At 34.7% G+C, this 12,768-nt stretch overlaps 1 protein-coding gene across 8 annotated transcripts in view; it reads left to right on the forward strand.

The window, feature by feature from the left end:
• The window catches only part of LOC143903140 (uncharacterized), a 38,671-nt gene that overhangs the window by 24,256 nt on the left and 1,647 nt on the right, over positions 1-12,768 (forward strand). For 7 of the 8 annotated variants that reach the window (XM_077416571.1, XM_077416569.1, XM_077416575.1 and 4 more), the window contains 4 exons: positions 606-708; positions 2,752-2,937; positions 6,314-6,331; positions 7,028-7,196. In XM_077416571.1, coding sequence (XP_077272697.1) covers positions 624-708; positions 2,752-2,937; positions 6,314-6,331; positions 7,028-7,173 — 435 coding nt within the window. In that variant the 5' untranslated portion in view covers positions 606-623 and the 3' untranslated portion in view covers positions 7,174-7,196. The remainder of the gene's footprint in view (positions 1-605; positions 709-2,751; positions 2,938-6,313; positions 6,332-7,027; positions 7,197-12,768) is intronic. The other variant, XM_077416576.1, reaches the window with a different exon arrangement.

A 12,768-nucleotide genomic window follows, 5' to 3' on the forward strand; every position in this document is an offset into this window, starting at 1 on the left:
CAGGTTTATCGTACTTTAAGTAGCTCTTTTACATAATGTCATTTAAGGCGTTTTAGCATCACCGAGAAAAAGATACTGAGATAACTCTCTGGCGGCTATGAATTATACACTGCATATGGGAAAACCTTTCTCACATTTTCTTTGTCCCTCGCGGTAGACACATTAAATATTAATGAGAAAAGTGATAACACAGCTAAAGAAAAATGTGTAACTAGCAATGGAACATACTTTTAATAAACCACTTTTTATCATTATAAAAAATTATTATAAACAATTATTATTAAAAAATCCGCATTTCATACTTGTACACCTGATATTGATGAATTGTTGCATGACAAGACCTTCCTGATTGTATTTCGCTATAACTCTATTACCTGCACGCATCAGTGACGCTCGAATGTAAGAATAAAAAAAAACATGCTCCACAATAGAATCTCTCTTCAATTAAAATTACACATTTTATTCTCTGTTTCGTCTTTCCTGATGTTTCTCTCAATTCGCGACTATGCTCGACTTGGCAAAGGCGCGTTACATACCGAATAGGGATCAGAATGTATGTAATGTCGAGGTCTGAAAAGTCAGTTCAAAGGTACATTTCCATTCAGTTGCAGAACAAAGGAAAAATGTCGGCCGAGATGAGAGCTGGTCGACCTACCATGCCCACGATTCCGCACTCCAAAAGGCCTACGATCTTGGTATATCCGACGGGTAAGGACACAAGCACCATGTTTCTAATTCTCTAATTCTCAGCCTGAATTGCGACAAAACTAAGTTCCACTTTGTTACAAAAAAATACACCGGCACGGCGCGGGCGGCTCGTATCACGTATTATCTTGAGTGGCGCCAGTTTCATTTTGAAGACACGGTATATTAACTGCGCGAAGGGGTTGACGTTTAATTAGACGCTTGTACGAAGTATTAGATCGCGCCCGCGGCGATGTTAAATTGCAAACGAGTAGCTGGAGCGGAGGGATTTAAAGAGGCGGAGAGAGACGGCGGATTGATAATGTAATTAGTTTCAGCCGTTCGCCCGTTATACGGCTTGCTACGAATTAGGAGAAACACGAATCCACTAACAAGTGTTAGCGGTGTGATAATACAATAACGCAGCACTGTTATCCGATCGTTTGCCGATCAAAGGCTTTGCCTGCTATTAATTACTGATGTTTGCCTCCATTGTGCGATGACTGCAGATCATATACCGACATCTCTGAAGTAAAGGGATTCTACTCTCAAAGTAATTTGGAAATGATTTTTTTTGCGCAATTAATGCAACTTAAGAGATTAGCAATTAATAGACCATTGATATTTAATGAACTTAGGGAGCATCTATTCAAGGGGTAAAGTACTTCGGCGAAACGACGTAGCTATTTGCGTCACGGTTTTCTGTTGGATTAATTAGTTGACGTTAAAACTTTGTACGTCTATGAACTTTGCGCAATCTGCAATCGGTGCTTCATTCAAATTCTCACAATAGCTTTAATTTGCAGCTACAGGACAACTGCCTTCGAAAAACAGCGCGCGCACGTCGATCTAAAAACAAATCCTTAGCTTCACGAAACACGAACGACAATATGCGAAATATGGAATATCTAATTTTGTTCACAGAATATGATATTTATAATTTTTAGAGAAAATTGTACATTAAAAGCAATATTCCTTACTGATCTTTTAAATAAACCGGATTTAAGCGTACACAATTAATAAATTAATAATAAATTAGATATTGCACATGCAGCAATTAATAAATAAAAATTTGTCTTTCGATTATTTACAGTAAGAGCAATTTAATGAAGTCGAAAGTTGTATCTGGTCTAAAAGTTGTGTTGTATCTCGTTTTCTAGAAGTTGCGCTATCTTGATTAAAAGTTCCTCAAAAGAACCTGGCTTTTCTTTGCGTCGTGTAGGTAGAACAGCATACTGTAAAAGCTATAAATTCAAGCTCTACGTATTACATACTAAGATAACGCTTAATCCGAAAGAGAACTGGGACGCTTTTATATTGAGAAATGTCGACATTACTACATTATGCCTCATGCAAAAGTTTTAATCGAACAATCCTGTCGTAGTTGAGAGAAAGTCAGGATTTAAGTTCTTTTAAATACGGACTGAAAGTCCAATCAGTGCCCATCTTAAGCCCCCGTCTTATAATACCCATTAATTCGATTCAAGTAACCAACTTCGCTCTTATTACACGCTTGAAAATTTCATGAACTGACAAACTTTCGAGAAGTGCATGCCCTTTTTGTCCAGTGATATAAAATCCGCTTTGTGACCTAAAATAATCACTGTCTAAGTGGCATATGCGCTTCATTAAAGATTCATGCACACAGATAACCAAAATAAAAATAAAACTGCGTAGCTTTTTATGTATAAAGTCATATTTATGTGCCTAGTAAATCTAACAATTATAAAGTTAATAAAATTGACGTATCAACAATTAAATGAATTCAAACAATTTGATACGAGATCGTACAAACGATTGTGTCATCAAAAAAATAATCCTACAAAAACGGGATATTCCGAAAAATATCGCACCGTTAGTGTTCTAAACTTTTATGCTGAATAATAAAAACACCCCATCAAAAAACATTGTTTAAGTTATTAAAAGCTTCAACAATTACATTGCTGAAAAAGATAACACTTTATATTTGTGTGCCGCGGGAGAGTTATATACGCGTGATGGCAATAAAACAAAATTATTATTAATTCACCAAAGCCCTAGCTAACGTGACCAATTTGCATCTTTTAGTTACGCCGGAGAGCATAATCATCCCCATCGTGTCCTGTATTCTGGGGTTTCCATTGCTGGCGTTGATGGTAATTTGCTGCCTACGGAGGAGAGCGAAACTCGCCAGGGAACGAGCCCGGCGAAGAAACTGTGATTTGGATCATGGCGCATTGAGCCTCGTCCGTTTCAGCCCGGTTCATCGCCTAGGTGAGCACCCACCGAGTTTAAAAGTGAAACTGGGACAGGCGCACACGCGGAACATATTTCGCTGTGTGAATAGGAAACACTGAATAGAAACCAAATCGCTCGTGCAAAATTAAATATGCGATGTTAATCAACCGGATAGAACATGCGGTTGCGGGAAAATAATTAGACGTACCGCGATATATGTATGTCGCGAGGCTTTTCACTCTGTTGAAATTAATTTCATGAAATGCCGTATCTGATATAAATTGCTTTAAAAATAAAATTGAAATATAAAATAATATATATTACAGTTGTCTTGATAAAATAAGTAACAGTCAAACTTGTCAATATTTATAACGGCGTGACATTTATTTGAAGATGTCGTAAAAAACACAACAGCGTTTGCTCTATTTTTTTTTCGTTATTTTAATAGCGACTGCGCTTTCTACCCCACTCTCTCTTTCTCTCTCTCTCTCTCTCTCTCTCTTTCTCTCTACATTTTTTTCCACGACTTCCTAACGGAATACATGCATAACACGCAGGTACTCTCTTGTGACGGCATACAAATGCACTCATATAGAGGTAATACCGGTCATACGCGACCATTGAAATAAACATAAAGAGAACGGAAGAGGCTCTTCGCCAGATTCAATTCCGGTCTGAACATTCGAATTCCCATGCACTGACAGTCGATATTTTTAGCTTGAAACTATGGCAGGCGCGCGTTTGTATAGCCGATTCGAAAGCGAATACTCGAAAAATTTCCACAGTTGAACACTCGCTCTTTTTAGCGCAAGATAATCCGGATATACAATAAATTGCTCCGCAAAAAAAGAACGCGTAAAAGATGTATTAAATATTATTTCTGGATTGAAATCAAAGTCGAATTATTTACCGATATCGAAACGCTACGACATTCGCATGCAAAATAATCATAAAAAAAGTCACGGAGGTCATGGAAACCACTTCGATAAATTTTTTACAACGAGAAGAAATTAATTTCTTATCAGGGGAAACCGCAGCACGTGATATAGCAACGCGGAAATGGATCTATCGTACACGTAGTATCAAAAATTGGATCTTACATCGTTCATTGATAATCCATTTTCGCGGAGTGCAACGCGGTGCATAAAATATGGCGCTCTAGAGCGCCGTTTCTCTCGTATATACCGCGCGACACCCTATCCGGACGCGATTTTATGTGTGCATGTGAATTTCCGCGCGGTCGGAATATGCATCGCGGATGACCACGTTATTATCTCTACCCCTCCGTTCAATATTTTTAAATTTGCCTTACATCGAAAAATTTTTATTAATCTGGTGTCCGATATTTTTTGCGGCGAGAAAACGACGGAGCAGCAGCAAATACATATATGGCGACAAACGTCATTTTCGCGTAAGACTATTTACATCGTTAATATACCTCAACATGGTCCATTTACATATTGTTTGCGGAAGTATCGGTAAACAATCGCGTAGATTGATAAACTAATTTATTCGCGATATCGTCACACTAAATCGCCTGCATAATGCTACAACGTATAAAATTAATCTTACGTCAATATATCACACATGTGTTGTATAAATTATTTTATTTAATTCAGAATTGTGATAGACAATCTGGTAGAAAAGGACAGTAAATCCTTTTCACTTATTAATGGAGATATATATTATTTTAATTGATGGGTGATACATCCAGCAAATAAACGTATAATTAACAAAACTATATATATATATATATATATATATATATGTTGTATATCTGAACTTGTAATATAATAACGAATAATAATATTTTACACAAATAATGCGTCATTAAATATCCCCAAAATTTGTAAGTACATTTAATAGAAGCATAATATGATTCGGAATTATTTATAGAATATATATATATCTTCATAATTTTTATTACATAAACTGTTGCATATTTATTTTTATTATTAACTTGATATACCTGCATTTTCAGAATTTCTCAGCGTAATTTAAAGCTCGACGTAGTAATATGTTCCTGCTACTATTAAAAAGAATCGTTTATAATACAATGTCAAAAACATAGAATATTATTAAAAATAACGTAAAACTTTTAATTAAATTCTTTACAAATTCTTTCTCAATGTACATGCTGATTTAATGCGATCTCTCTGTGCGTATCGACTACCACAAAATAAATGGCAAAATTTTAAAGCCGACGCAATGTACTTGATGAGTGCGGAAGCGCGGATTTATTTCTTCACGTAGTATTAGTACGGTTTCTCTCTCTCTCTCTCTCTCTTTCTCTCTTTCTCTCTCAATAGTTAACAAAAAAGTTTTTTATGTTGCTCGTCCCCGTGGACGAGCCACCACGTAAGGCATTGTGTCCGTTGCGATCACCATAAACTCTTAATTTACGACAATCCAGTCAACACCAGATAGTAGACGGTCGTTTTAGATCACTATTTAGTGCACAAAGTAGTCGAGGCATGAAATTTACCGTCCGCAATATTCGTCTTCCTTCCAAACAAGAGATTGCCCGCCGAAAAACAGAAGATAAATGCCCCATGAATATCACATGAGTAGTGTACAAATTTAACTCTATCAAGCTTTTTTCGGTAGCTATTAATTTTCAGAGATATGAAAAAGAAGATAAATGGCACGCATCATCATATGCATAAGGAATTTTATCTGTATATTTTTTTGAGAAATTTAAAGCTAATTCTTTTTTAGTAAAAGATTAAATAGCATTTGTTTTCACATTATTTTATAATTTTTTATATTGGCTATCTTAATGATTGAATCTCAAATTAATTAAAGTAAAGTTAAATATAAATTTAAAGTTAAATGAAAACTAATTATCTGTTTGAGTTCTTGGTCTCTTATTTGCATAAAGAACAAAGAGAAAAATGATTGCTTTTTATAATCGCTTGTAATTTTAAAACTCTCCATGTTTTATTTTTGCATTTTTATCAAAAAAAAAATGGCTATAAATTCCACAAAAAATTCAAAGGTCAATTGAAAGTTTGTCAAAAATATCATCGAAGCCAGAATATACGCTTTCGTGAGATCGTGATATTATTGTTTTGTTCTCTCTTATTTCAGTATCTCTTTGCAATTAAAATTTATTTCTACAGGCGAGAATGCAATTTATGCATGCGCCGCAACATGCGAAAAATAAACAAAAAGTTTTAAACAGCAGAGAGAAATTAAATCCATTTATTATTATTATATCAGGAGACTCCCTAATTCCGGTTAAAGAGGATTAAATTTTACACACAGCGTAAACTGTAAATCAGTTATCTAAACTTACCCGTTGAAAGTAACTTTTGTTTCATGTAAAGAAATGCATGTATATTTAGAATAAAATTTTACCGTACAAAATTAATCCGCGCACTGAAAGGTTTATTTGTGTTGGCAAGCGCAGCATCAAGAGAGGATTTAGGTAAAATATCATGTAGTTAATAGCATCGCTCGATTTCTAGAAATTTGACCGATATTTTACGACAATTAGCAATTTCTTTAGAATTTGGAAAAAGAACAGATTTTTTTAATATATAATGTGCCAGCGCTTGTGGCTTGTCGTATCATACTATAGGATTTAATTGAAATCAAATTAAAACATAATTAGGTTTGTACAAGAATGAGATATAATATTATTTAGAACGCGATTATATTTTTATTGAAAACATTTAAATATAGATAATGTATTGAGACACTTCACTGATTTTTACTTTTATTTTGTGAAAATATAGGCTTAACGCAACTTTTTTTTGTTCTTAGATTTAAAAAATGAGATAAAAGCTATGTTAGATTTGCATGGTTCGTTTAAATTAGCTTAGAGCCAGTGTAGGAATCTTAGAGATTCTCGTAGTTGATTTAAGTAGAAATTTCCGATGTCGAGAGCTTTGTCAATCGACCGGTGGATATTCTTGAAATTCTCGAGAATTGCGATCAGACCAAACAAAGCGAATAAAAAGAAGGAACATATTTTAATTTGTGACACATTAAACGCATTCGCGTCTTTAATCGTCATAAATAATTGATTCTGAAGTCGTTGAAACTTGCAAGCGACAGCGCAAATGTGTAGTTAATAATATTTTTTTATGATGCGACTTACATGTCGTCGACATTCCCGCAGCTGGCGTTGATCGACCGGCACGTACGGTGTCCTTAAGGAGCGACAGAGGATCCCGAGCCTTCTCATCCCTGGAGCTGGACACCGTCGTCGAGGAGCGTTCAGATCCAGAGCAGAGCACGGCCCTCGAATTAAGTAGTCCTGACTAGCATCCGGACTTGGCACCGTCGAGGTAATAACGATGAGATACGTTAACATTACCCGCCTCACTCACTTTCTCATAAAGATAGGGGGAAAATTATATTATACATATAGTTGCCGGTACGATACGAATTACACGATACGAATCTAATTTCCAATCAATATTTCTTTCACAAAAATGTAATTTTAAAATTAATGAAAAAAAAATGTCTTATCAATGTAAATAATTGTAGAGAAAATAATTACATCAAACTCAAACAGCTGTGTTGTATCGCATCAATAACTGTATACAAGCTGCTTTCAATTTACGGATTACGCGGCTAATACGTCGTTAAATCGGACTGTCCGTTAATTAGCGGCAACCATTGCACAACGCGGATTCGATATTTTCTGATCGCGTACAATCGAATAAAAGACTACGCGAAGACATACAAAATGGCTATTTATTTTTCATCTATATTCTATGATGCAAATAAGTCTCAAATTAATTTTAAATAATTTGCAAAAACGTTTTCTCATAATACACTGTTTTCTTTAAAATTAATTAAAAAAATAAAAAACCGTTATTTTTGTACGTGAAAGTTGTATTAAAACCAATCGCATCACTTGAAAGATGATTCGAACAAAGCTATGTGCATTAACAAGTGTACACTAACTCAATCTGGATCGCGGTGAAATAAAAACGGCTTCATTAAAATGACAAACATCAGACTACTCGTTAATTACCATACCAACAATTACAATACCAACAATTTGATTGATTTCGATATTTTCCGCGAAGAACGCGCACGATTAATTAAAAGACTGCGAAAACGTATGGAGAGACTATACGGCCTATTTCTCACATGCCTCGTGCAATAAAAGTTTTTAATTAACTTCAAGTCGATATTTCTTTCGCGGAGAAGAAAAGAGAGAAAGAAAAGAATAAAATAACTAATCACTTAAATTTTTATACTAAATTATAGCGGATTTTTTTCGCATAAAAGGGAAAAAAAGAAAAAAAATATACGATTTTAAAATCAATAAAGAAGAAAAAGTATAACCAACTACATAAATTTTTGTACTAAAAACATTCATACTAAACGAGAGATAGTTCGAACGGAGGAGCTATGTGCATTAACAAATGTATGTATACAAGTTCCATTCGGTTTGCAAATCAAATGATTAATATTACGTTAAAGAGAGCAACAGAAAAGCACTAATTACATAAATAATTGTACTGAAATTAATCGTGTTAGTCGAGAAATAATTCGAACACAGCGGAACTATGTATTAGGTTAATAACATATAAGCTTCATCCAATTTGCAAATTAAATGAGTGCTATTACGATAAAGCAACTGAAACATAGCTAATTAACTACATAAATACTTATATTAAAATTAATCGCATCAATCAAAAAGTAATTCGAAATGGAGCAACGTACGTTAATAATAGTATACATACTCCATCTAATTTACAGAATAAATTATTAATATTACATTAAAAACAACAAAAAAAGAGCTAGCTAATTTGTTTATTAAATTTTTGTACTAAAAGCACTCATACCAAACGAGAAATAATTCGAATAGAGCTATGTGCATTAACAAATATATACAAGCTCCATTTGATTCGCAAATTAAACGATTAATATTACGAAGCAATTAAAAACTAATTAGGTAAAATAAAAAAGATAGCAAATTACGTAAATACTTATACTTTATACTAAAATTAATAATGGGCGGCGGTGTGGTCTAGTGGTAGAGCGCCAGACTCGTAATCTGAGGAACCATCAGGTTCGAGTCCACTAGAGCCATAAATCATGGAAAAGTTTTTTCCGAAAAAACCGCGCCCCTTCGTGCAAGATGCGGAGAAAACTGGGCTCCGTCTTTCGGAAGAGACGTTAAACCGTCGTTGGTCCAAAGGAGGAAACAGTAAGGTAATGGATGAATTGGAGGTTAGGGTTGGGTACGTCCCTTCAAAGCGCCCTTTAAGGCCCCTTGTAAAGTTCTTTATCCTTTTTTACTAAAATTAATAATGTCAATCAAAAAATAATGCAAACGGTAGAGTTGTGTGCATTAATAACAGTATATATGCACTCTACTCGATTTATAGATTGAATTAATACTACATTAAAGCAACGAAAAAAAAGATAGTTAACTAAATCTTTGTAGTCATGTCAAACAAGAGATGAACTGAGCAGTGGAACTATATATGTATAAGCGATAACAAATGTGTGCTAGCTCCAATCAATTCGCATATCTAATAACGAATACTAATAAACCGACAAAAACCAAATTGCTTTACTAATTAATGGTAAAACGACGCCGGCACGCTCGGAGTTTTCCATATAAAAAACGCGCAGAAATAGATGAAAAAACCGATAATGTATGGAGTTTCTGCTTATTTCATATCCTATACGTAATAAAAATCTTTAATTAACTTTGAATTGATATTTATTTTATAAAAGTAAATAGTTCTAAAATTAATAATTATATTAGTAATTATTTGAATCTCAGTAGGTACTAAAATCGCGAAATTGAAAGATGATTCGAAAGATAAAGCTCTGTACATTATTAATAATTATATACGACCTCCACCTCCACCCGATTCACGGATTAAACGACTGATATCTCATTAATACTATACGACAAAAACGATACTGTCCGCTAATTAACGGAAACGCGATACAATCAAAATTGATATCTTCTGCAACGAACACACGTGAGTGAGTAAAAGATTACAAAAAACCACGAATTATTGTATAAAACTATGTTTTTCTCTCCAGCTATCAATTTTTCTGTAGCTCTTTTTTTCTTGCGTTTTTTTACACACTGAATTCATTCGAATTACGTATGAGTAATCCTACGTGCGAGAGACGGTGCTAGTCGGACAGCAGTTATACCTGAAATCACAATTAAAACATTTATAATTAAAATCCATTTATAAATAAAAGTTATAATTAAAACGTATTATTTAGGCATCAGATTAAAATTTTCTTCTTTTTCTCCTTTTTTACCGACGCCAAGAATGTTTCGTACAAGACAATTTCTCACTTTTCACCTCTCAATCCTCTCATATTAACGCGCAATTAAAATTTCTGATTAATTTCTAGTCATTTCTTTTGCAAGAGCGCAATTTTAAAATTAATAAAAGAATATCTCACGTACGGCCTTCATGCCGAAGTCAATCGAAAAGCGATTCGAACAATGGTGCCTATATGTTCACTGATAACTGGTACTTATGAATTCCAAAAAAACTCACAGATAATTCATTGAACCGAGGAAAATCGAGCTGCCTGCTAGTGACTCCCTTGACACGATTCAAGACGCGATATTTCTCGAAAGAAATAAAGAACCACGGAGACTCGCGAGCGTCACACAAACCTACATTTTGCTTTTTTTCTTTGTTTCTAGCACCCTAAAATCCAAGTTACACTGTTGAATTTTTTTGTAGTATTGAATTATACTCAATTTGAGTAATTTTCAACCATTCTTATATGTAGATTGTCAGTGCTTTTACTCAATATGTCGTGAATTTAATTAGAACAATGTTAATAATTAACTAAACCAATAAAGTTAACAATACTGTTTTTTTTTTTAATAATAAATTTTGATACACATGGTAATTAAAAATAACAAAATGTTATTTAATTCTAGGTATTGCTTTAAATTTTATCAAATTAAATTTAATATTTAACAATAATGGGGAATTTTCTTCAGCAGTGAATATAAAATAATATCACCAAACTTCCTTGACCATAACTGGAAAATTTATTAATAATAAAACACAACGTTTCGGTCCAAATTCAGACCCTCTTTAATATTTAACAGTGTAAATCGTATCTGATCGATTGACAATTGTAAAACGCTATAATGACGTTGCGTCAGGACACTTTACGATTTATTTCTCCCCCACCCTCTTTTTGTAGTGTGAATTTTCTTGAAATATAGAATGTATGGAAGGACCTAGTGAGCTTGTGCTGGTCCGAAATTTCGAACAGCTTCTGACATCCTGTCGCGGAATACGACACGTTCAGCTTCATCGTGACGCGATTTAAACGGTGCCACGAGCCATGAACGAAGGGACCTTACACTCGGTCCTTGCGTGACCTTTTATCTCTCATTCGTTCTCACGTTCTCAATCAGACTAATGCAATCCGCGTCAATGTTTCTTTCGGAAGTGCAATTCTATATAAGAAATTCTAAAAATTAAATAAAAGAATTATCTTACCCGTGATGCCGAAAACCGTCGCGCCAATCGACAGGCGATACGAATGTGTGTGCGCGATGACGCCCTATATGTTTTCTAACAACCAGCGTACGAGCCTTGAAAAATATCCGCGTTTTATTCGTTGGACCGAGGGAAAAATCGAACTGCCCGTTAATTAGTGGCACCCGCAACGCGATTCAACTCATATGTTTCGCAAAAAAACACGTGCACGATCGGATTAAAAACCGCGAAAATTCGCGAGCGTCATACGAAACTACGTTTCTCTTCGAGTTTCTTTTTCTCTTTCCTTGTTTCCGTTAGCAATCTAAATTTATCCGAATTGACCGAATCGTATGATACAAGAGAAACGCGCTGATTGGACGACGATTGTATCCAACAATAAAATAATTACGGCAATGAAACGGCGCCGAAATACCTCAGAAGTTTTTCTCCCAACTGTCCTTCATTTCTGACATCACCAAATGTTTTCTAAGGCCGGGATGATTTTATTTTTTACCCGTACTCATTTAATGAGAGCAATAAGGATTTCAGTTGATGTCTTTCTTCGACGGCAATGCGGTTCTAAAAAAAATTAATAGATCCTAGGAGAAGAGTTTTTTTCTTCTCCCTTCTTTTCTAGCTTCACAAATATTCTCGAAGACCGAGATGAAATTTTTTATTTCTTATCCATACTTAAGTATTCAATGAGAGCAATGAGGTTCTCGTCGGTTTTTCTTTTTTTAACAGGAAAACACGGTTCTACAAAATTAATAAAAAGTTTTCCTATGGAAAGAGTTTTCTTCCTTCTTTTTCTTTCCAGTGTCAGAAATATTCTCGAAAAGTCCAGGGGTGATTTTTAATTTTTTTTTTATCTACATATACTTATTCAATAAGAGCAATGAGATTCTCGATGTTTTTCTTTTTGGACGGGAATACGATTCTAAAATTAATAGAACGTTTTCCTCCCTCCCTTTCCTTTCTAGCGTCACAAATGTTCTCGAAGACCGAAAGAGTGATTTTTTTTATTTCTTTTTTATCCATATACTTATTTTTAATAAATGCAATAAGATTCTAGTCGATGTTTTTCTTTATTTGGCAGGAAAATATGGTTCTAAAACTAATAGAAAGAGATATCTTACCTGTGAGCCTCGAGCCGAAGGCAATCGCGTTAATCGGCGATTCGAATTAACAACCGAGCTAGATGCATTGGCGATCGCATACGAGCTTCAACCGATTCACGAAAGCGATCGACGCTTCGTCAGGTCGATGAAAATCAGACTAACCAGTCCACCGCTGTTCAACGGCACTCGTGACCTGCCGCGACCCGCGACGCGATCAGACTCGATATTTCGCGAAAAGAACGCGTGCGACCGGATAAAGATATGGTGGAAACTCGCACAGCGCTACGCTTTAC

The sequence above is a fragment of the Temnothorax americanus genome, unplaced genomic scaffold (genome assembly GCF_048541705.1).
Source record: "Temnothorax americanus isolate GAGA-0224 unplaced genomic scaffold, ASM4854170v1 Scaffold43, whole genome shotgun sequence".
Lineage (NCBI taxonomy): Eukaryota > Metazoa > Arthropoda > Insecta > Hymenoptera > Formicidae > Temnothorax > Temnothorax americanus.